A 26,221-nucleotide genomic window follows, 5' to 3' on the forward strand; every position below is an offset into this window, starting at 1 on the left:
AGGACAGATCAACTCTAAAGGTTGCGGGTTTTGTGCACAGAAAAAATAACCCGTTTCCGGGCAGAACAATCAGTCCAGGAAAACACAAGCGTGCAGGGTTCTACCTGAACTCTGTCAGCTTCTCATTGAGCTCAGAAAACTCCTGCATGGCCAGATTCCTCTGGCTGTGGGCCTCCTTCAGATCTTTAGACTGGGACTTCATTTTCTCAGCCGCATCCACAAGGCCCTGTTCAGAGTGGAGAGAGAAACGGGAATAATTTCACATCCTCAACAAAACTTTGAAGTTCAACATTTACCAAAAAAAGCCATCTTCATCAGGGCTTCTGTAGATTTCACCAAATCATATTTAAGACTTTTTTAAAGACCTTTTGGAGACCATTATGAATGAAATTTAAGACCTGAACCACGACAAAAATTTAGAGAAGAAAATTGCATATTTTGCAACGTTCTCTACAGTCTGAATCCCCTGCAGATTTTTTGGACAGAACACAGCTGGCTTTGTATTGGTTAGTCAACTGCCAATAAATCTACACATACCTATGATAGACACAAAAAGCCCAACTAGCTAGCAAAGGAATGCTAGCAGCTAGTTAGCAATTGGCTCAAACTGATGCCAAACAGAAAAGTTCAGCAGAAAAATAAACTATGTACAGACTAAATTGTTCTACCACTACAAGATTTTAAGACTTGTGATTAGCATATTTAAGGCTAAATAACACTTTTTAAATGAAATTTTAAGGCTTTCATTTTGGATACACTAGTGTAAAACTTTTTAAGGATCCCTGTTTATAACAGATTTGCATATAATTGGATTATGGATGCAGTGAAAGTGTAGAAATATTCTTAAAGGAAAAACCTTCCATCAGCAAATAGGTCAGAAAAGCTGAAATAAAAATCAGACGAGCGGCAGAAACGAGTGTTTTTACCTTCTGTAAGTCGTCCCTCTCCTGTGTGAGGCTTTTCATCTGCTTCTCCAGACTCTTGATGTGTTTGGACGAGTCCTCCAGGTCCCTGCGCGCTGACGTCACGTCCTCCAGCTGCTTCTCCAGTTGGCCTGAGTCTGACACAGGGATGCGTTTGAGTGCGGACCTGAAGTTTGACTTTCAGTGTGGGTTTCTACAGAGGCGGTCTGTTTTTACACCCTGACCTGCGATCTGCTTCTTGAGAATGTCAATCTCGCTCTTGAGGCTCCTGATCTCCACTTCCTTGTTGGAGCTGACTGGTCCCTCGCCTGTTGAGTGCTGCAGGGCCTGCACAGCCTGAGTCGACTCTGTAAAGGGGAGAACGACCGGGTTTGTTGGACCAGTGGGGGTTGGATTCACCACCATACGTTAAGAACAGATGAGGCATTGGCAGAAGCTCACCTTGCAGTTTGCGACTCAGCTCTAGTTTCTCCTGCTCCAGGCGACGTATCCTTCTCTCATAGGCCTCGGTGGCCAGGCTGTCCTCCAGCCTGCGCTGGACTTCCAGGTCCAACTGGTCCTGCCCTGCTTTGCCCGGATCCACGGCCAGCTGTCGGAGGCAGCCCCGGTCCGATAGGGAACTACAAGGTAAGTAAACGGTGAAAATTTGGTTTCGGATGCAGGTTATCTGTCAAATTCTCCCACCTGAGCAGTGGGTCTTTAAAGCTCCTCCAGAGTTACCATGGAGGTAACCCCGATTCTCTGACTAATGCTCTCCTTTCCTGGACTATCAGTTTAGGAAGGTTCATTCAATTAGGCGTATCAGAATTAATATGGTCCTAAACAAATGTGTGTTATACTTGTCAGAAAGACTGATGACATGAGAGACAAAAAAGAAGGAAGAGAGAAAGAAAGACAAAGAAAATCAAAGAAAGGAAAGAAGAACAGAGGGATAGAGCTAAAACGCTAAAAAAAAGGGCAGTAAGAAAGAATGACGCAATAAAAGAAAAAGACTGACAAAGAAAGAAATACGGACAGAAAAATAAACAGAAAAAAGAAAGGAAGAAACAAGCCTTTTATTTACGACAAAAGACCTTTTATTTTAACAGGAACACACTTTCCATTTCAGTTCAGGACCAACTCCTCACACACACACACACACGTCACCACGGCCTGAATCTGGGAGCAATTCAGAGGATTACACTTACCATTTGCTTGTATAGGTGAAACCCACAAACGGCAGGTGATGGCCAGAGAACGCAGTGTGAGAGGGAGGAGGCATAGTCTCCTGAAAGTCAGGAAACAACAGGAGAAATAGGTGATTCTTTACAAAATATAACAAATAAGGTCACATGTTTTACTAAGTAAGACCTTACTGAATTCTTTAGACAGTCGTCGTCTACGTCAAAGTTAGAGGTATCTGTAGGACTGCTGACTTCTGGGATGTAAGGGGCCTCACACGTACGGATGTTGTCCCAGTCAATGCCTGAAAGCAACAACAAACATAATTTGGTACAATTAAGAACGCCACACAATGAATTCTGATTAAAATGCTATAATAATAATAACTTTTTATTATAATTCATTCTGTTGAGGTATAAGTGATGTCAGGTATGTATTTATTTTCACACTGAGTATCAGGATGAGGAAGGACTCTGGGTGTACCAGTGAAAAACGGGTGCTGTTTGAAGTCCTCGATGCCGTTTTGACCCAGCCTGTGTTCCCGACTGCAAATGAGGCGGCGAATCAGATCTTTCGCTTCCTCTGACACGTCTGTTATCTGCTGTGGGAACTGGAATCGCTCCTGTTCAAAGGAAATGACATCAGACAGCCGAGAGTGTGAGAAAACAGCAAGCGAAACCCGCCGGACGGCGGCGCTGAACTCCAGTCGGCTCACCTTGTGGTTCATGATTTTCCCGTAGGTTTCCACCAGGGATTCTGCATAGAAAGGAGTCTCCCCGTACAGCATCTCGTACATGCAGACGCCCAGAGACCACCAGTCGCACTCGGGTCCATACTTGCCCTTCCCGTCTTCCATCGCCTGGAGGATCTCGGGGGAAATGTAATCTGGAGTTCCCACTGCCACAGAGGACTGGACCTGGCAGTGGAAAGCAAAACACCACTTAGGATCCAATGAACCCACTGAATGGATCGCGGCAGAGAGGGCGTAAACATAAACACACCCTACAATCACACAAATCTGATCCTTTTTTTTGCTCAGATGTGACACATTTCTGACTTTTTCACCACAGTCTGAATGGCACAATTCCAATCTTTTACAAAAACATCTGATTTCCTCTGTTTCTATATGTGGTACTGAAACAGATTCATAGTTTGTAGTTTTCAAAGCGTCTGCAGTCAGAACGGTCATGTTCAGTTTCATTAGACTTTATGTCATTAATGGAAGACATGTCGTAATTCTGCAGCAGAAGAAGAAGTCAGTGAAGCATCACATCACAGTCCCACCACTCTCGGCTCCAACTACACACCCAAACACACTTCTCTACAGAAGCTGCAGTCAATTCTCCACAAAAGACCATCGCTATTAGTTGTGCTATGTTTTTTATCATCTTCGTTGGCCTTCTTATGATTTTGTGACAATTCTGTCGGCTCCCGTGGCTGATTAAACTTTAACATCAATCCGTAAACGACAGCATCTGTTGTTACTTCAGTAACCAGCGTGCTGCTGTGTGATGTCTGCGTTCTTATTCTGCACGCAGTAAACCGTTCACACAGGAGTCTGATTGCAGCCACATCATTCACTAGAGTTTATAGAGCTACTTTTGAGTCAGAATAAAGGAAACACTAACAGACATATTTGATGTGTATTGATGATTTTGATGATGTAGCGTTTGTAGCTGTTTTTCTCAACTTTTGACCGAGTGGTGTCTGTTATGAGTTTGCACTTCCGTGTTTTTATAATGTGAAGTACTTTGAACTGCACTGTTGCTGAAATGTGCTAGACAAATAACCTTGGTGTGTTGATTGGTTCACTAGTATTAACTACGACTAAAAAAAAAAGTCAGCAAAAAATCGGAATAGAGCATGAAAACCTGCTCTGTGAACGTAGCCTCAGAGAAAGGCAAACATCAAGACGAAGGATGGTGACGTTACATTTAAAGACTTCTCAGAGCATAATAAAAATAACTGCATGTGAACAGTGAGGTTTCGTTTTTCAATTCATTTTATAATGCAGATTCATGGCAGTGTTACAGTCACTGTTATGAGTTGGGTTTAATTTCATCAGTGGTGGCTCAGCAGTAGCACGGCAGACAGGAGAGGCTCCCTGCAGTGGTCTGACTCTTAGTTCAGGATTCAGTGCTGTGGTCATCGTCAGAGGCTCTTCAGATCGACTAAATGAACTTTTGGAAACCATTAGCCAAGCTGCTCAGCATCCTTTAAAGCAGGGGTCTCAAACTCAATTTCCCTGGGGGCCGATGGAGGTAGAGTCTGGGTGAGGCTGGGCCGCATCGGGTTTTCCACAAGAAAAGCTCTTACAAAAACATTCCAATGTTATCAAATGTCTTTATTTATATTTTTTAAACACAAAATAAGATGAAAAAATAAATAAATTAACAATTCATAAGAAAAAAAAATTAATCAGTAATAAATAAATAAAATATAATAATAACACAGCAGCTATAGAAGACTAGATAAATGTAATTATTATAATTCAGATTCAAATGGCTGTATTAACAGTTCTTTAACCTTTAACTTTCTGAACATGAATGGAACATTGAACATAAACTGTTTCTTCTGCCTACTTCTTACTGCTAGAGGTCTGGCAGCGCTTCCTCTCGCATAGCCGAGCCACATTTGGCTTAAGGGAGGAGGCAGTTGAGACCCTAAGTAGAGCTTGAAGATGCTCGTCAGTAAGTCTGGACCTGTACTTGGACTTATTGAAGTTCAAGGTAGAGAAGAGCTTTTCGCACAAGTATGTGCTCCCAAAAAGACACATGGTCCGCTTGAACATTCGGGAAAGCTCAGGGAAGCTGGGTGGCAATTCTCTCAAAAATTGCCCAAGCTTGTCTGCTTTTCCACTCACCTCCCTGAACTTGGCTTTGAGTTCAGAGTGGCACTGCGGGTCAATGAGCTCCATTTGAAGCACTGTGATTGGTAAGTTAGTTCAGCTCCGCACACAACACTGAAAAGTGCCAATCATATCAAACTCGCGGGCAGTGTTGGTATAGTTACTTTGAAAAAGTAACTTTAATCGGACTACTGATTACTCCTTGAAAAAGTAACTTAGTTAGATTACTGACTACTTGATTTGGAAAGTAACTAAGTTACATTAAAAGTAAATTTTTAGTTACTTTCAGCAGCTGCTAACAACAACGCTCCGCCTCCTGTGAAAATCACATTGAGCTTTGCCAATACTTTTTTGTAAGCTATTTTATAATGGTAACATCAACAATGTGTCTCCACTGATAAGGTTGAACTGAAGAGGAGATTGTAGAAAAATAAAAAACATGAGTAATTTGTGTGGTCCACTGTTGTCTGGAAAACTCTAACAAGGATTTTAAAGCCCCCCTCCCCCCCAGCCTCCAGGTTCTGTGTTACGGCCCTGCATTTGGTGTCACTGCGCACAGAGCTCCTCCTGCAGCTCACAGCTCAGATGGCTGCACAGATTTGCGACACTTATCTTAGTATTAATAATTAGAATTAAGTTGCCATTATAATTATTGGAAACTACGGACACGTTTATTCGTGGCTGTTTTCACGTTTATTGCGTTGTTCATATTGGTCTCGATATTTGTAGTTTTCTGGAGCGCAACGCGAAGCTCGACGACATTCAGAGGTAATACATTAACTTGACATTAACAAAGACACAGCGGGACGGATCATCTGAGAAATGATGGACAAGGAGAGACTGATTAAAACTACTTTAATGACGGACAAATTCTGGGATTTATTATGAGTCTCTGCTTATTTCCAAGCCCAAATGAGCAACTTCACGTTCAAAACGAGCCCAAAAGCGCAACCGCCACTCATTAAATCTGGCGACTTTAAAAAAGGAAGCCCAAAGCAGCTTATAATAATCGAACTTGGCGACAGAAACTCAAAATAGTTCCAGTTTTCCACCAACAAAATCGCATCTCCCTCCATTGTTTACATTTCTGTCGCATAGAGGCGTCGGTCACCGACAAGACGAGTAGAGGAAATACGATTAAATTACAAAAGAAGATAGTAACGCAAAAATGATTTTGATAAGTAACTGTAGTCTGACTACTGGATTTGAAATAGCAACGCGTTAGATTACTCGTTACTGAAAAAAGTGGTCCGACGTCAGTAACGCGTTACAAATTAACGCGTTACTGACGTCACTGGTCATGGCCACACTAACATTAAACTTTCATTTTAAGGTGGGGGCCACAAACTATCGTCCCGAGGGCCGCAGTTGGCCCGCGGGCCGCGAGTCTGAGACCCCTGCTTTAAAGCAATAACACACAACTCCTACACAGATTTCTTCCTTCAAGCTGTCAGAACGCTGTAAAAATTTAGGACCACTGTTGTGCTCAAATTTCTCATTTTGAATCAATATTATCCTGGTTTTGTTTAAAATGTGGAGTATATTTGCTCATAGCATTAATGCATTCACCCAACATTCAAACTCCTGTTGAGAGAGGATCCTCTTAGGTGTTTTCTATTATACGAGTACAGAATGATGCATGAACACTTCGAGGCTTAATTACAAAGGTTATTTCTCAGTTTGCCTGATGTATTGACTCTTATCAAACTGCTTTAGGCTACAAAAAAACCCAAACCAACCATGCATCATGTTACTAAGCAGTACCCATTGGAAAAGCTAGTGGTTAGTGGAGGAGGCGGGCGTTCTCATCTCCGTGGCTTCTGAATGTTGTAAGATGGAAGAATCCACAGATTACACAGATATAAAGTCAAAAAAGCAGCTATGTTTATTATTTGAAATATGTTTCTGCCTTACAAACACTGTAGCCTTCTGCTGCTGTCTCCATTTGACAAAAACAAGAAAGCAATTCTAAGACCTTGCTGATTAAATATGGTGTTTAAAAAATAGTTTACGTTACACTTTACACTGTTGTACCTTTAAGTCTCATCTGTTTGTGTTCACACATCAGACTAAAACTACTTTTTGTCATTTGGCAAACAAACAAATACATGGGGTTTCCTCAGGGCACTAAAACGTCTCAATATCAATCGTATGCTGATGACACAACCTCACAATTCCTAAAATGGATCACAATGTTTCCCAGCTCAATGCAGAAAAAACATGTGTCATTAATTTTTTCCATGTGAAATACAAGGTTAAAGATTTGGATTATTTTACATGGTAAGGCTAAAGGCCACAAACCAAACCAACTGAGATGGATTAAATCAGTCTACAACCGTCTTACAACCACACACTAGTTATCTGTGCCAGGTTTTGACTAGGAACCTTTAATTCTGATATTGTTCTGGTCGTCTTTATTCAAGCCAGCCTCGGTAAAAAAGTTAAAACCATCAGGCAGCTGAAAAATTACAGATTTTTCACCAGTCTTTAAATCACTGCTTGTATTTGTTGACTGTAAAGGAATCTGTTTGAAAATCATATTAGATTACAAGGCACTGAATGGCCCTGGGCTTCTTCTATCCATTTAGACAGAATTTGGCACAATACCGCTAATCGAGGAGCTAATCTTTCATTTGACGCTTTATTGCTTTTTGCTAATTTTGAAAACGTTTCACGCATTTAACGTCCTCTGCACCAATTCCTCCAGACAAATTCTTTGCTACTACTTTGCTTTGCTGTTCTGCAAACTTTCAGTTGGATAAAGTTCAACGTCGGTGTTGAAGTTTTGGTCATCGGCTGTCAAGAACTCTTCAAATAGTTGGATGGTTATACTTCATGCTCTTATTCTGAAGTGGGTGAAGACGTAGCAGTTCTGTTTCCTCTCCTCATATTCTTGTATTTTCTTAAACATAAACACATCTCTCCATGTCATTTAGTAAAGTACACCATTTAAATGAATGAATATAACCGATTAAAACAAGGAGTCTTACTTTTTGGGGGGGTAAGTGGAGTCTGCATCACTTTCATCCTACTTTCAGACTTATTATTAGCATTTTCCGCTCTGTAATCTTTCATTTCATCTCTTCAGTTTTCCTTCCTGTAACATCAGGAGAATCGTCTGAATCGCAACCTGCAAGCCAGGCCAAGCAGCCGAACCGCACACTCCTCATGGGAGACCCCCGGGGTTAAGGCAGTGAGGTTAGTAAAACTCTGGTATTATTTGCTTTGGACCGGGAGGAACAGCAGCAGCGGCGGCGGCGCAGTCAAAACCTACCGTCCCATCCTCCATGAGCCTGAGGCAGGAGCCAAAGTCAGCCAGGCGGATGTGGCCGTTCATATCCAGCAGAATGTTGTCAGGCTTGATGTCCCTGAAAAGAGAGAGAGAGAGAGGGGAGAAAGGGAGGAAAGGAAAGAGAGAAGGGGGGGGAAAGTCAAACTGAGTGAGCAGTTCCTGAAAATGGCGAAGGAAAGCAGATGCCTTCCAATCAAAACACCTTTTAGGACATCCAAAAAACACACACTTCATCATTTCGTATTCCTGGGAGCTGCGATCGATTCTCATCAGGAATTCGAGCGGTCTTGATTTGCCTGTAAATACGGCGGATAATAATTCAGCTCAGTTCTGTGATTGAATTAAGTGCAATTTTCCTTTGGCTCCATTTATCAGCAGTAGGATAAGTTGAAATTGACCACAAGAAAGAAAAAAAAAATACAGAAAAATGAGTTGAGTGTATGATTTGGGAATTAGCTTTACACACAGATAGAAGAAAGATAGACCAACCTAGTGTGTTATTCCTTTTCCTGCTGTGTTTTTGTGGAAAAAAGGAGGTTGCCAAACAGTTTCTGTACGTTTTCGTGTTCCCTGCATCTGGTCTGCATTATTACTGCTGATGGTGAGTTTACATTTTCACATACAGCCTGTGGATTGATTCCAGTCAGCAGAAAATAATTCTACTTTAAGATACGAGGGTTTTTTTTCCCCCTTCTCCACCACCTAAACTGGCTGAACAGTTTTTTACATCAATCAGCAACTTTCACCCTGACCTCACCGTTTCACATTTTCACACTTAAACCAAATCACGAGACCGACATTTATTTCCCTTTGCATTTAGTTAAATTGTCAAAGTCGCTGATTTCTGAAAAGATATCAAGATCCAGACAAGACTTTAGTCTGAGCAAGACAAAAACACTTCTATCTTTAGTTTATTCAAAATTCACAAGGCTTTCTCATTTTGAAGAAACACCTCGGTGTCACGTTATATTTATACCCAAGGAAAACAAAAAGTATCGAGTTACTGACGAAAGATTTTCCAGCACTCTGATCAACTTCAAAGGACAAAGTACACATTGAAAAAGCTTCAGCTGCTTTAATATTAAACTCTTAGGGGTTTCAGTAATGTTGCTACAGCAGATTTGATGGAAAAAATAATATTTCTTTGCACTGAAGCTTGATCCCACTGAATTAAAAGTTTGTGTTTTTTTTCAAAATTGTCCCAACAAAGCAGAAGGGCATCAAACTGGTATGTTACTTTTATGGAGGCTTTAAGTTTGTCTGGCTTCTCCCTGTGCTAAGAGAAAACAACCAGTCAGAGCCCATCGGCAGAGCTTGTCACTGTCAATCATGCCTGTGTACTCGCTGCTGACATCCTCCCCTTGCTCTCTGTTACGCTACTGCTAATTCCCCACAACCAATCCTGCCATGAATGCTAAGACTAGTTAGCATAACAGTAAATAAATAGTTTTTCCTGTAATAGCTAGTTACGTTGCGTACACTGGGATGATTGACAGCACTAAGACCCTCCTCCTGGCTCTGATTGGTTGTTTTTGAGTGAGAGTGGTGCATTTCTTCAGACGACAATACTAGAACTGGGAGGAGGCTGAGGAGATTGATCTTTACACGGATTACCTGTGTCGTGTTACACAGTCAGGACATGGTGATAGTTTTAACAAATATGGAAAAAACACATTTTTGTAGAAGTTACATACAGCCACTTTAATGATGCCATTTCTAGGTGCTACGAGGCTTAAGGTGTGTAGAGAACAAGGGACAGGACATCAAGTGGGTAGAGGTGATTTTAATAGAGCACTAGACTGTTATAAAACAGAAACACCACAGTGTCCCACTAACCAGACTAAATATAGTCTGTCCTTGTCATGAAAGCTTTCTACAAAGGAGTGTGTGTTGGAACAAAATTTTCCAACACACGGCAAAACTCAAACATCCCCAGTTATGCTAATCGCCCACTCATTTTATTTCATCATGGGCGTGAGTGTTTCTGTCCGGTGACTCAAGCATGTTCCCACTTAAAATAGCAAACCTAAAGTTTAAAACAAGAACGCAGTCAACCAGCGCGGCTCCCAACTCACGTCAGCTTGTGCTGTTGTGATTGGCTCCGGCCACCGACCATCCGCCAACTAACGCCTAGAGACATTCACTCCTGCTTTGACGAACCCTGATTTACAATACTTCTCTGTAATCTACTGCAAGGAAAAGTGGAGATGAGGCTCCAGGAAGTGGCAGGCCATAATACAAGAAGTACAAATTAACACACAGTAAAACTAATTAAATTTGACATTTAAGAATATTTTTTTCCCAGCTGCATGATATTAGAATATCAAGCAATGAGGATTCTATTGAGAAACATTGGATTTTCTTCACACTTTGTTCCCCATTTACTAAATGAAACTGAATCTCATGTGGAAACTGAAGCAAAACAAACACTTTACACTGAGAGTGTAAACAGAATGAAAAAGCCAGAGCCTGTTATTTATTCATCCAAAAGGTTGACTGTTACAGTAATGTTCTGCATCTAACGTGTCGACCTGGACCAAATCAGTCAACAGTGTTTTCCAAAAAGCCTCCTGCGATATTTTTACGACACCCACTGACACAGAGATGACGACATATTCGCAACCATAAATGGTGTGATTATTTGTCTTTGTAATTGTCAATGAAATGAATAATCCTCCACTAAGAAACTGAATGAAATCGATTCGCAGTACTTGAGCAAAATAACACAAAAACACAAAAACTATTTTGAAATAAATGTAAAAAAAAAAAAAAACTGATTTGGATGATTTGGTCTAATAAATTTTGCAATAAGTGACTAAATCAGGCTGAAAATAGCTCTCTGTTACCAAACACCAGGAAGTAAACAGTTAAAGCAACGAGGTTAGTTTAATTAGTTTAAGTTCCCCAGTGATGCAAGTCCTGCCCACACCAGGGAGATTTTCCATCTTACAGCAGCGACAGACTTTCAAAAACTGCTCTGATGTCAACCGAGGTCTCTACAAAACCACATGTGAAGCCCCCGTCATTTTCTGCCAGTGTTAATGCTCGCATTTTGTGGGTCGGGAGCAGCTGGATGGACTTGCCATTCCCGACACTAAAACCTCGGTGCAGAAAATCACAGGTTAAAGTGACACGAGAGATGACAATTATGTAAACCCCACGCTTGTTTCCATTAAACCTGAATCTACATTACAGTAGAAAGCTTTTAGAGATGAGACTGACCATCACAAATGTGTCATCTGCCATAGTAGACATCTGATTTTAAATGAAAACCACAAACTACACTCGAACGCATTCAAGTATGGAGCAACCAAACCTCGTTTGATGGAAAAACATTACACACAACTTCTATTTTTTCTTTCTGTCTTTCTTATCACTAAAAGTACACTGTTAAATCATAAAATATTTACTTTACTCCAGAACCTCACAAATCATAACCGTAAAACTTGGACCAGACGACTAGCACGTGGCTCTGCAGGGGAGTGTGTGTGTTGGTGTGTGCGTGTGTGTGTGTTCCGGTAGCTGGAGAGTGTTAATCTGCTCCTAAGACCTCTGCTCTGCCAAAGAGCAGACAGCATGAGTTGACCTTAGCTTGCCGTATCAATGGTACAGAGGATGGAGTCTGCTACTGATAAACCACTTAGCGCTGGCCCACGTCGTCCCACTGCTACTCAACTCATCCGTTTCCTTGCCTCAGATTTTCCTAATTATTAATCAATCAATTGGCCACACAAATATATAAACAGATGCAGACTGACAGCATATTAGCTGCCTTCCAGTAGTGAACAAAGCAGAATAGCTGTGGCCTATAGTAATTGGGCTAATGTGTCACGGGGCTCCAGCAGTCTTAAGGAGTGTCGCAGGGACTGGAATAGAGGAAGGTAATCTCTGCTAAGACTGCAGCATCCATCTGGGAGGGCCATCTGGATGGCGCCTCACGCTTTGTGCACGCCAGCAACTGGAGGACCTGCAAAGACGGCCACCCGCTAACGGGATTCCTGCTAATTCATGACGTGAGGAGCTGGGGTCACACCAGATAGAAGATAGAATCTCCAGGTGAAAACACGAATGGCTGACAAGCCACTCATTCTCTAGGACGTAAAAGATATGAAATAAACTATTGGAAAAGTAAGAGAAAACTATGAAAGACTAAGATCTTTTTTAAATTAAATCACAAGAAAAGGTCATCTCTTCATAGACATGACACAAACTAATTACACCAATTGTTTATGCTCAAATTTTCCGTCAAGTGATTCCTGAGGTGTAACGTCTGGTTTAAAATGAATAAATAAAAGTTTTGTTAGACGGTGATGGCCGTCCTTAAGTGGATACAAAAGTCCTGAGCTGGAACCTTTGTATCTGTATGTTTCTGGTAAACCCACAAATCTGACGCACAAGTTACAACTGCAAACAGCAATGAATGACAGTCGCTTCTGCTGGCCCACTGTGGGTTCATTTTTGTTTAAAAAAAAGAATCCGATTAGATGCTGGAAAAGACTATTGTTGTGTTCAAATTGTGCTAAATAGAGTTAGCCTATTAGCAACGCTATTCGAACCTGAAATAGCATCTCTCAGCTAAACATGTTGCAGCAGCACAACGCTAATGTCAACGACTGCAGTTCACATTTCTAAAGACGTTCTATGAATGATCAGGTCCCTGAAATACTGGAAAACAGAATGTCTAGAATAGCACTTTGCACTAATCTGATGGTTCAATAACCTTAATAAAACACTAAAATAAACATCCTTACTGAGGAACTTGTGTGTCTAGTTATTCAATAATTTAGCAACAAAAAAGGGTCTTTGAATTGAAAATGTTGTTTTTTTGCCAATGTATGTGGCTTTCAACTACAGACCCTGCAGTTAACTCGATTAAACATTTTAATCAAGTCCCACCACTGATTAATAAGTCAGTTTCTGAATGATGCAAGAGGAGTTCATGAATTGATGCATGTTGATGTAGAGTAACATTTCCCCAGAGGAGGCTATGTGGCTAGCACATTCAGAACTAGTGGAACGTTGGACTCCATTCAAATGCAAGCTAACATGACAGAGACCCTTTCACCAGCAATGATTGAGTATGATCAGCAGGTTCTAAGGAAGCACATGGCTCTGATCAATAGGAAAGCAGACAAAGACCGTGATCAATAGGGCGCACATGAGCAAACGCATCGGCCATCGCACAGATCTGGACCAGACGTTACATTAAAGTTAACAAAGCTTTTCTTTAAACAGACAACAGAGTTTATCATGTGTGTTTGGTTTCTTGGTCATTACAACAGAGCTCCACAGCTTTCTCTTTACAGCCTGATGCCTGTCCCCCATCCCCATCTCAGCACCCTCCCCCACCCGCCTCTCCAATCAGACTCTGAGCATCAGTGTTGGAGCAGACAGATGTGGTGCTAGGCAGCACAAAGCCATGCTGACATGGTCCATTGAAACATTTGTCAGGATCCTCTGGGAGGCCAAGCAGACCACTGACCACTGAACAAATGAAGGCAGGCAGGCACTCACACACACACACGCACGCACACCCCCCCCCCTCTGCATCCGACTCTCATGGGATTCAACCGAAGGAGAAAGAAGATGGACCTCAAGGCTGTTTTTGCTCATCGTTTCTTTCATCTGGTCTCCTCTCAACTTCATCAGTGTCAACAGGAAGGGAAGAATTTATTTTCATGAGGCTGACATTTTGGGAAGCTAAGAAAAAAAAATTCGAACACAAAAGCTTTAGATAGTTTTGTTTGTATAAGAGAAGTTGACAAATAATCCAGATTCATTCAGTTGTTTGTGATTGGCTCATTTTTAAATTAAACTGACTGAACAACCTACATTGTTTGCTGTAACAGAAGCCCTCAAGATTCCCTCAGTCATACTCATAACAACAACTCCTGTAATGGTGCCGACTGATACATATGAGGTAACTAGTGATGCTAATCTTACTTACTAAAATGTTTCTTTTTTTTTCCCCCCCTCCAGAGGGTCTTTTGTGGGCTCTAGTGTACCTTATATCAGTGGTCCCCAACCTTTTTATTACAGCGGACCGGCCAAAGCCCTCGTAAATTTCCGCGGACCGAGGGGGGGTGCATGCGCGTTGTGAGGATCGTCGAACGGGGGAGGGGGGATGCGTGTTGTGAGCTGGCGCAAGACTCAACCTCGGCATCCGTGTACGACTTTTCAAAATAAAAGCTCCTCCAGACTCAATACATAGAACGGACATATTTTATTAGTTCTTGCGCGGCCCGGTACCAATTGGTCCACGGACCGGTACCGGTCCGCGGCCCGGTGGTTGGGGACCACTGCCTTATATGACAGTAGGCTGAAAGAAAAGGGGGGAAGACATGCGGCAAATGTCGCCGTGTCCGGGAATCAAACCCGCGACGGCCGCAACGAGGACTCAAGGCCTCCAAATGTGGGTCGTGCTATCCCCTACGCCACCACAGCACGCCCCACTAAAATGCTTTTAATAAGATGTCAGGACAAGGAATGCACTGATCCACTTTTTCTACTTCCGATGCAGATATCTGAGGTTTAGTATCGGACGATACCGATCCATTACCAATCCGATACAAAAAAACAGTGCTGTATTGACTTAAAATGTTTCTTTTTTTAAAATAACACAGACATAAATGTTCTTAATTACAAATGTATTTGATAACTCTGCACCAGTACATCACACTTAAATACACCAATAGCTTTATAAGCTTGGCCAAACATGTAATTACAACTCAACTTTAATTTAAGTCGGTGCAATCTGGAGTTCAACAGCCAATTAAAATTAAATAAAAGAAACCAAAACTAATTTTAAAAAAAACACGTTGACTTTCTTGGTCATAAATATTAAAATAAATTTTTTTTAGTAGAAAGAGACAGAAAGAGAAAAATTATAACTCATGAAATGGAAATTATTGAGTTTGCTTTAATTTATCATGCAATTAATTGGTTTATTGCAACATGCCTAGGACCGGATCTATCACAATCTGATAAGGGCTTCGTACGAGTCGATAATTATCGATTGGTTTTGGGTTTTAAGTATCTGAAATGCAGCCAAACTGGTGACCTTTACCGTTTCATCTGCAGTTTTCGCTCGAGCTGTTCTCATTTTCTCCTTTCCTCCACTGTTTATTATATTTAATCAGCTATAAGGCATGGTGGCGAAACCTGAAACTGATGCTGAAAAGGCTGATTGGCTATTGGCCATCCTTTGCACCCGATATTGCACAAATGACACTGGAATGACAACTGTGATGCTGTTACCATGAGCTGAAATTCATACACTGGAATATCATCAATATGGCCCCTGTCTATTTGTAGTAGTGGTCATTTAAAAAAGCAAAAACTGCCAGATGAGGCCAACAATGTCATTAAGAGAAGGTATTGATGTCGTCAGATGCTGCTCAATTAATAGAAAGCAGAATGTGCCTCTAGGGGTCTTGAAAGTGGGCATCTGTGGCTCAAGCATTGGAGTGGTAATGTGTCACCCTCAGTGGTCTGACCTACAGCCTGGAAGGTTCATGATGATAAACTACCGCAGGTCTTCTGGCTCTAGTCTAATCTCCAGGCCCAGGAACAAACATGGAGAAGCAGTATGCAGTTTCTATGCTCCATACATCTGGAACAAACTTCCAGAAAACTGTAAGTTACATTAAAACGAGGCTAAACCCCCCGCTGGTTTACAGTTGATTTTGATTAGTACTTAGTGGAGCATCGATGATCATGTTTGATGAGTATTTGCTCGATGATTTTGATGATGGATTTTGATGAAATGTTTATTAGAGATGGGTATTTATTGTATCGTTTATGATGATAAATTTCTTGTTATGATAAGAATTCAGATTGATCGTTGTTGTGATAAATTCCAATTAAAGATATATTTTTTTTTTAAAACAAACTGTGAATATTGTCTGGATTTTTAAGTTAACTCTTTTTTTCAATGTTTGTTCAAAGAATATCAAATGTGAAAATATGATTAAGTATAGTTACTGTGTGCAGTTTAACAAAACAAATCACTACTTTATGTGCCTGGAGAATAAATGAGAATGTTTCTCAACAGCAGTATTTGTGTTTGTGGGGCAATAATACTGTACAATTACCTAAAAGAGAAGAAATAAATGGTTCTCATTGTGACTTATCATTATCGCAATCGCACCACAAAATATTGTGTTAAAATTTTATCACCACTAGTGTTTGTTGCTTGTTTCACAACTGGTGACTGTATGACGTGTTTATGATGTAAAACAATTTGAATTACCTTGTTGTTGAAATGTGCAATATAAATACACTTGACTTATCATACCAGGCGTGTGTATAAGAGAAATGCATCATGTATGCTAGCAACCACAGCTAAATCAACTATTCCATATTTTCAATTAAAAACCATTAAAACACATAACCGTCCAGGGGTCAGAGCAGCACGACACACAGAAAATAGCAACGCGATAAACACACATCCGGATTCGCATGCTAATACACACACACACGCCCACACACACGCATAGAATCATCAGACGGTGCTAGCCAGCAGGACACACCCTCCTCTCCTCCCTCCTCGGGGGACCTGCCCGGCCGTCTCCACCCTCTCCAAAAGTCAGCACCGAAAACTCCCACGAGAGTTGTGTGTATGTGTGTGTGTGTGTGTGTAAGTGAGAGCAAAGGAAGGGTAGAGGGGGGGGTGGCTGGTGACAGCAACCACACCTCCACCCACACACCTCTAAAACCAGTCATTAGTGTCCCAAAGTGTCCACAGGCAGACCAAAAGAGAAATGGCGCGGACCCCTCTTCCCGGTCCCTTCTTCTTTCCATCCACCAACCCCAACCCACGGCCCCTAGCAACACCATGCAATTAGTGGCTCCTGCTTGCCGCTATTGGCTCCCTTTCTTTCCATACATTTATATTTACATGCGTTTTTGACTCTGTCATTGTCACCCAGTGAGTCTGAGTGAGCGATGGTGTATTACAGACGAGAAAAAAACCCCAAACAAAACAAACAAAAACCTGGACACACCCAACATGCCGAGCTTCATCTCTGCCTCTTTCTGACCCTCCCTTCTTTTCTAATCATCTCACATTATTCCCTCCGTCTATCCATCATTCTCTCGTTCGTTTGTGCTGTGACGGGCCCCCGGCGAAAGTAAAGCAGTAATTATGTTAACGTGCCCATGTGACTACTTCCTGTCTGGAAGAGACTCATATCCTGCTCCCGAGGGGAATCTTTAGTCGGCTGGGGAAAAAAAATTCTTTTGGCGCCCACGTCAGACAGGAAAACAGTAGTTTCCCATGCTGTGCCGTGTCAACAGTGAGCTTTGAGGCATTTTGTTTGTCAAGTCAGAAGTAGCGCTACCTTAAGACGCAATAAGATGAACAGCCAAGCAAAAGAGACGAGGCAGGAACTGGGTGACCTTTCTTCACGGAGAGAGGAAGGAGAAGAGTTCTTAGGCTCATAGTATCTTCGTTACCATGACAAATGTAAGCAAAAATTTGTCGATATTTCGTGAATGTCGAAAAACATAATTTTACGATCGACGTGTTTCCATTAAATATGCTCATGTGAATAAGTCTGCGATCGCAATAAGTCATTAAAAACATGCTGCACCATCATCCTGCTATTACGACCATGGCAGTAGCAGTACTACTACTACAGCAGTAGTAGTAGTACTGCTTCTTCAACAGTATTTCCATTGCAGTTTATCGAAATACATCCATTTCGATAAGGGGAAAAAAACTACTTCATCCTACCACACAATCATTTTATCAAAATTTTTTGTAGTTATGGTAAATGGAGACGGAGCTATTGTTGTTTTTAAGGTGCTTTCACACCTGGAAGTCTGGTTTGATTGGTGTCTAACAATGCAGCGTTTGTTACATTTTCAGCACTTGTTACATTTTCAGGTGCGGTTCGTTTTCACTACTCTGTGTCAAACAAACCAAACCCTTTGAATAAACGGTTCACCTCCTCGGTTGTGGTGGCGATATATCAGCAATCACTGAAGGAAGCGACATGGAAACATCTCAAGAAGACACTGATCACAAAATATAAATAAAAACGGATTGGTGTCAGATTTTAGCTGTTGAAAGATTTCTTCTTGGTCATTGGTAAAAGATCGCTACCACTTGACTCACGTGTTTTGGTTGTATTTACCCAGAATGCACTATGGTCCACTTCCTGCTTTTGGAGCAGTCTCCAGTCCACATGGCATTCATATACGCATTCGAACCGTGCCAGGTTTCACTTCAACTGAACAGATATGGAGGTTTATAGGCGAACTACAGTTCTAGAATAATTTATGGGTAACAGCAGCAGAGGATTGAACACTTTTTAAACCTTTTCTGAAAATACGTTTTTTTTTTTTTTTATTCAGTTTTTCTTACAACTATGCACCGTTTTATTTTGGTTTACAAAGTCAAATTCTAATAAAATACCTTGCAGTTTGCTTTTGCGACATTACAAAATCTGAAGAACTTTGCCGGTTGTGAATTCTTTTGCAAAGTCTTCACTCCGATTCACAGATCAGGTATGTTGGACCATTTGTTCTCCTGCAACACATTATTTTACCGATCGAGCTTCTCCCATTTAACTTCTGTCGCCAACTGATTGCAATCATTTTCCAGGATCCCGACATCCTGCCTCCCCAGAGGCTGATGTGCCTCCCCCAGCTGGAATATTTCTCCCAGCTGCAGGACTAGAGTAAATACACCAAGCATCCATCATCGGGAGTTATTGCTCCGTTAGCTTCTTGCTTAGAAACGGCTGCATACGTTCCAACAGGAACCTTCGCATAATGTCCCGCCGCCTCACCTGTGGACGTAGTGGAGCTGGTGAACGGAGTCGATGGCCAGCACCATCTCAGCCAGGTAGAACTTGGCCATTTCCTCAGGCAGTCGGTCCTCAAACTTGCTCAGCAAGGTCAGCAGGTCGCCACCCACGTAGTAGTCCATGACCAGGTACTGGAGAGGAAATAAACACATTAATGATGCAGGAAAAACACACACACACAAAAAAGAGAACAGTAAATACACATCTTTATCTAAATGGATGCTAAACTCGCACCTAAATAGTTTCATGTGTTTGGGTTCATCTAAAAATAAATGGAAGCACGGACCATGGTGAATATCTTTAAAGCCTTAGGGAGTTGTCGAGCATTTGTTGTGAGAATGTGGGAAATGGAATGACAAGCAGTTCTGGCATTTCAGCTCAGGGTCATGCGGGGAGGACTAACAGTCCGGCTAAAGGGAGAAGGAATGCGTGCAGCTACCAATTAAAGCGAGACAAAGTTCGTCTGACCAGCCACACATTTCTTTTTGTGTTCTACATGAACTTATATGACCTGTTTATAACCAGGCTGCCCGTTTTCCAGACTAGTTTTAATCCTGATCTTCACCACAGTGAGGAATCAAAGCACTGATCCCATCCTGCGGAGGCGCTACTGAGCTCCAAGAACAACCTGAAGGGTGACAGAGCAAAAGTGACTGGCATGGGGTGGGCATTTATCGTATTGTCATTTGTTGTGATGCATTTCTTATCGTGATAAGAATTTTAATTTCTCTTTGATGAGATAAATTCCAATTAATGATGTTTAAGCCCCTCCCAGCTCTGATTGCTTGTTTCTAGTTCGCACTAGGAGGAGACAGAGAAGCTTGATTTTTCACAGATTATCTGTCTCATACCAAACTGGCAACATGGTGACAGTTTTATCAAATATGTAAAAAATTAAAAAAAATTTAATTAAAGTTACATACTGCAGCTTTGAATGCAGTTACCGTGCGCAGCTCAGTGACACAAATCACATTCTTTTGACTGGTGTCGTAAAGAAGCGGATTACAAATGTGAATGTTTTTCAATAGCAGTATTTGTTCGTGGGGCTTTGACTGCGGTGCCCCTAAAAAAGAAGAAACGACACTTTTCTTGTTATCGGAATAGTACTAAGAAAAATACTGTGATGCAACCCCGACCCTGACGTCGTTACTATGGACGCAGACGCACACAAACAGAGCTGTTGCAGCATGACGATGCAATGTTCGTATGAACAATAGTCACAAAGCAGGATGTCCAACGTCAAAAAGCGTGAGCCATTTATTTATACAAGCATCACCCACATTAAGCCCACTCCAGAGGAAGTGAGCCGTCAGGATGCTCGCTTAATAAAACCGGATTCTTTTTCGTGTTTATTGCATTAGTAATATCTCTATAATGGTGACATCAGAGTTGAATTATTCATTTCTTCCTGTTATTGATTCCATGCACGTTAGTTGGTGAGAACATGTTTCTATGCTACTCTCCAGGCTGCAGAGGAGGGAGGTTTCTATGTTACCAGGTTGTTGTCGTCCTGGAAGGCGTAGTGCAGGGTGGTGATCCACTGGCTGTCTCCATTCACCAAAACGTCCCGTTCCTCTCGAAAGCACGCCGTCTGCACAAAGATTCAAAGACGATTTGAAATCTTCTACATTCCTGCAGACATTGGTTGGTTGTGTGTGTGTGTGTGTGTGAGAGAGAGAGAATCCTGTGTTGGTGACTTTCTGCAAGCTGGTGGAATAAATCATGGCAAATTTTTTCCATGCAACAGTAAAACGGTGATAAAGTTTGGATAGCAAATTTATCTCGAATGATTTCGGAGTCGAAAGACCCGGTCTGTACCTTTTGTTATTTTTGTTAGGCAACTTATGTCTCCGTGTCTCAGAGAAACAGAAGAGGACCAATTCAAGGATTTTTTTTTTTTTTCAAAAAAGAAATGTCTTCATGTTTGTATTCTGGTCGACACAAACATGCAGAATAAAGAAATTACCATCAAAAATAAATAGAAAAACACTTAAAAGTTCATAACCTAAGTCTATATCACCTTCCTAAAATAATGGCTTGTGTTATTTTTTTTTTTGTCAAAAGATGATTTAGGTTGAAAAATACAAAACCATTTTGGCAACAACAAAAAAAAGACAATTCACTTAGGCTATTAAATTAGGGAGGTAATGATGTGTAAATCTAGCATCTATAAAGAGGGACTGAAGCTTTTGGCTCTTAACTTTGGTTAAAGTGAAAAAGAACTATAGATATGATAATAAATGAAGAGTTTTATCCGTTTCCTCCTGCAATATTCATGTTGAACGTCAACAGAGAATGAAACTAAAAGTACCACAAGCATACTTTGTTCTGGTTTTTTTTTCATTACGTAGGAATAAATGAACTTTTGTTTTTTTGTGCATCATTTCCCACTGAAAGAAACCAGATCCATCCTCTGTTTGCTCAATTTTAAATTTATTTTCAATCCAACAAAATTGCAAAAGAAAAAGGTGGTTCATAGAAACGTGTAAGCTGTCTTTTAAAAGTGATGTCACAGTTGTGGCTCTAAATGAGTTTTATTTGCCTGAGAATAAAAACACCCCGTCTCCTTAGGTTGTAGAAGTTGCAGATTTATGCAGATCTCGTCTGCGGATCTGTCGTTGCGTTTCCTATCTCTGGGCGTTAAAGCGTATTTGCACGTACATCTAAACAGCGTGGAGAGTTTGCTTTTTGGGTTGTGTTTTTTTTGCTTTGCGAAGTGAGAGCCGCTATGATCAGAGACCCAGCAGGCCGACAGAAATGTGAGGAGGGTGTCAGGAAGAAGATGATGAGAAAAACACGCATGGGCAGATCAGGCTGCGACACGTTCTGCGCTCCATCAACAAATGTTTGATTCAAAAGAAACTCCACGGAGGATGTGGTTTTTTCCTGAGAGGAGGCCCTTTCTTCCTTTATTTTTCTTGTTTAAAACCTTCATTGTTATTTTCCTTGAAGCATTTCCATGATTACTGCAGCAGACCGCTTTAGATAACCACAACTAATAAAGTTGGTGCTAACCTCTGCACGCTTGAGCATTTCCCACTTGTTGAGAATCTTCATAGCGAAGACCTTATCCGTGTTTCGCACTTTCACCACCGCGACCTGCAAAAAGAAGGAGAAGAAGAAATGTATTTTCAGTTGACTTTGTAAGAAAACTACATGAGCATTATCTTTATGTATTGTATGTCATTCTGGGAGGAAACGGGAGTTGAAACTGAACAAGAACTGCAACAGTTTAAAGAAACAAATGCTCTCCTCAAAAAGGCCCTTAATGTGTGAACTTAACAAAGATAATCATAATAATCTGAGATAATCATGTGGGGAAAGAAAGTAGAGAAATTTGAGATAAGGATTCAAAAAATAAATAAATAAACAAATTTTACTTTGGGTTTAAAGTCAGAAATATGAACAGGAAACCATGGGGGGAAACTGCAGACAAGAAGTTTTAACTTTCTTTAGAAGTAAATGATGGAGTTAGGAGGAAATGGACAAAATGTCACTAGTGTGTATGTCCTAGTCCAATCCATAACAATTACAGAATGAAACATTAAGCTCAACTTCAGATTATGATGAGTGGTTTTATTTTAATCTGCTGCCAGTTTAAAATCCTTCCAGATCTGTGATTTTCCTCTCTGCAGGCTTAATACTGAATACTCCCCAGTTTTAGCTTCTGCTCAAGATCTTTCAGCTCCATTTAATCACTTTTAATAATTACTTATCAAGTAATTACATGAAAAAATACTTTAGAAATATCTATTTATAATTTTTGCCACTTTATCAATCTGATTGTTTTGAAGCACTTTAGAGACTCACTACAATCCGAGATGATTTGTATGACTGTGATTTGCTCTTTTGTCTGACCAAAAGAGTCTATAAGAGAAAGAATAACTCAAAACAAACATGTATATCCATTGACACACCTCAAATTTGAGACTGAAAGTGAAGTATATTATAAAAGGCAGTTTGTTTTTCAATTTTCTAAAATTTAACGTAAAACTTTTTTTTTCCGTTTCTGCACTTTAAATTATTACTACTTAAATACCTCAAACTTGAAATACCTCAAAGTAAATATAACATGAAAGTTAATGTTTACCATTTCCTCAAGCTGAAATTGAGGCATTAATTTTTTAATACTTCTAACTTGAGATAAAGTAACGTCTGAATGACTGAATTTTAACTGTTTTTCTTCTTTTCGTTTTACAAAAAGGAACAAAATTGTTTATGTACTCGCATTTTCTCATATTTCTTTAAGTAGCTACTACAGAATTGGAGAATTCTGTATTCAGTTCCACAATTATTTGTCACAATCAATCAAAACGAATCATTTACACCCGGGGAAGACCCAGGAATCGCTGCAGTGAAGGTCGCCCAGGTTACCTCTCTGATTATGTGAGTGCCAGAGCACTCTTTAATAAAAGTTATTTCCTGCTTAAGTAACGGCAAAAAGAAAAAAAAAATAGTTCTTGAACTGCTTCTCAGCCTCAGATGAGCAGAAGGACAAGGTTCGCACGGAGGGACGCTTCATCTCCAGACACTGACGTGTAGGTTACTGCACGGTTCACCGTCTGTTTGGCTCTTAGCCGCACAGCGATCGATGAAAAAGAAACATTTGCATGTCTGAAGCACATTTCTGTACAACTTTCACAGTTTACAGCCTTCCTTTAAAAGAATGGAAACGGTCCTCTGTCAGGCAGTTTGCTGAAGACTCAGGAATGACTGAGTCTGCAGTCATTCAGGAACGACTCCGACAGAATGAATGAAGACAGAAAGAGTCTGGTCTTCATTGTCTACACAAGCTGCTTACAGAAGAAAACACTTTGGAAGAGAATGATGAACTTGTTGTGCAGTTGGACCAATCACATTGCAATGAACGCTAATTGATTCTTTTAATACCAGGAGAGTAGCAGGAACAACAACAACAAGAAAAAAAACTATTTTATTCTTAACCACAGCTTCTGTAAACCAAAACACCACAAGAACAGCCTTAGAGGAATAAATGTACCACTTTTTTCATTCATCAGGTTATGATGATGAATGTTTATGGTGATGTTTGATATGTGCTGTTTTTATGTAAACCAAATTTTTACTTTTAGGGACCATACAGTTTGTATCTTATAAACCTCATTACTTATAGCTCCTATCTACCCAAATGACTGATTAAAAGCAACACACATCTTTGTTGCTGAGCTTAAATATCTATTTATTCAATAAATTAGCAGAAAAAAGGGTTTTTGAATTTAAAATGTTGTTGATTTTGTCAATATATAGGTTTAAATTGAAATGCTATTAATTGTGATTGTAAAAGTACAGACTGTGCAATTAACCCTATTAAAATTGTTATTTGAATCAAGTCTCACCAATATTAGCAATTTTAGAAACCTTTATAAACAGTGGCTTCCTGTAAAACATGACAGGAGGAGTCAATAAAACCACATGCATCTTGAAATAATCTGAAGAAAGTTTAGATGGATTTTAAAAATATGTATGCCATCAAATCCTACTGAACCTTGGATGTGGCCACAGTATGTACACAAACCATGGGAATTGTGTAATACAGGGGCATAAATTGATACTAAACAGAAGAAAAAAAGTATATTGAACTTGGGAGACCGACTTCCTGACCCACATTCTGTCCTTACACATCATTTCATTCCCATCTCGTCCACTAAACCGGTTGTGATGGACTTGAAAAGAACAGAGAACATCTTGAAGCTCCCCAACGTTTCCTTTTATAGCTGCTACTTCTCACCGATGCCTAAAGATCACGCTGCAGTGACGCCCCACCTCACCATCCCACTTTAACAACTGCCAGCTTTCCCTGACTGCTAATTGCTAAACATAGCGCTGGAAAAAAAAAAAAAAAAACTTCCTCGGCTCCAGCTTTACAGTTTTGCCAAAAAAGGAGCTGCACAAGCAGCAAACCGCTGCGAGCAGACAGCCGAAGCACGAGTTCACACAAACTCAAGTTATTCCCATTGCTTTCAGCGGACACTGTTTATGGGTCGCTCCTCCCCCCCATTCTTTACAAGATTTATTAGAGTCCGAATCGCTGACATAAAGGACTTGAAGAATTTTTAAAAAACTATGAAACAGACAGAAGTAGGAAGACGGGAAGCAAACAGAGCGGTGCTATGAAACGGAGGGGTCTGCATCCTATTAAATTAACCAGGGGAATGCTGCTAATGCAATACAATGATAACATTCCTGCAGTGTTTGGATTTCCCCCCAGTGATCTCTCACTAGAGAGGAGGAATGAGGGAGGACAGAAGGAAAGGAGGGAGAGAAGCGATCTTGGCAGTGCCTCTCTGTTTTTGTTCTTTCCTCGACCCCTCTCTTTCTTTTTTTTTTCCCCCCCTTCACCTCGACTCTGATCTTCATCTCTGTTCAAAACAAAAATCTGATCGGATTCTAGGCTGCAAATTAAAATTTCAAAGTGGTTGACTCGAAAGAACTCCACGCAGTTGAAAGAAGTACATTGCAAAAACATTTCTTTTTTTTCTTTTCTCGAACCTCTCAATATTGATAAAGCGATCTCGCAGTCAGCGGGCCGGGACAAACCGCTCCATTCATGGGTGCAGATCCACTACGTCACACACCTGGCACCTTCTCTCTGCCTGCTGCTGACAATCGGAGGATGACATCAAACCGTCCTGAGCGCACACGCCCCTCCTCTGACTTTAATTTTTTTTTTCCTTCACAGTTTGCCCTCACCTCTCCATCCCTCCACTCATTCTTCTTAAAAAAGTACACAAAAAGACACCAACAACAACAACAAAAAAAACCCAGCGATAATAGAAGACATGCAAAGACATTTGTCACTATGAGTTTGGTTCGTGTTGCCTAATGTGACTCCTGCAAAGCATCTTTCACATGTCCAACTGCTGCTGGACAGCAACAATGAGTTTTACATAACATATGGAAATATAGGTTTGTGTTTGCTTAAGTCACATGGAGAAACTCGAGCCACTCTTACATCGTCTCCTATATTGCCATGTATGCTGGCGTATTAAAAGCAGACGGTTTAGTGGGAGTAATTATTACGATATCGCAGAGAAAGAGTTGTACGCGTGTTGCTCTCTGATGTGCTCCTGTGTTGAATAGCGAGTCTGTTCTGGAATCAAGGGAGTGGAAGTGGAGTGGTGTTCTGCTGTGAACAGACATGGTGAATTACTTTAGTTTTTCCCTC

At 40.8% G+C, this 26,221-nt stretch overlaps 1 protein-coding gene across 9 annotated transcripts in view; it reads right to left on the minus strand.

Annotated features, from left to right (window-relative positions):
* Nucleotides 1–26,221, minus strand: part of cdc42bpab (CDC42 binding protein kinase alpha (DMPK-like) b) — an 83,612-nt gene that overhangs the window by 26,085 nt on the left and 31,306 nt on the right. For all 9 annotated transcript variants that reach the window (XM_044106743.1, XM_044106735.1, XM_044106738.1 and 6 more), the window contains exons 4-15: nt 22,054–22,137; nt 20,534–20,629; nt 19,021–19,169; nt 8,207–8,300; nt 2,800–3,000; nt 2,568–2,706; nt 2,279–2,388; nt 2,111–2,190; nt 1,365–1,543; nt 1,148–1,270; nt 927–1,060; nt 105–226 (exon numbers count right to left, since the gene is read on the minus strand). In XM_044106743.1, coding sequence (XP_043962678.1) covers nt 105–226; nt 927–1,060; nt 1,148–1,270; nt 1,365–1,543; nt 2,111–2,190; nt 2,279–2,388; nt 2,568–2,706; nt 2,800–3,000; nt 8,207–8,300; nt 19,021–19,169; nt 20,534–20,629; nt 22,054–22,137 — 1,511 coding nt within the window. The remainder of the gene's footprint in view (nt 1–104; nt 227–926; nt 1,061–1,147; nt 1,271–1,364; nt 1,544–2,110; nt 2,191–2,278; nt 2,389–2,567; nt 2,707–2,799; nt 3,001–8,206; nt 8,301–19,020; nt 19,170–20,533; nt 20,630–22,053; nt 22,138–26,221) is intronic.

Source organism: Gambusia affinis, linkage group LG22, assembly GCF_019740435.1.
Source record: "Gambusia affinis linkage group LG22, SWU_Gaff_1.0, whole genome shotgun sequence".
NCBI classification, from domain to species: Eukaryota; Metazoa; Chordata; class Actinopteri; order Cyprinodontiformes; family Poeciliidae; genus Gambusia; species Gambusia affinis.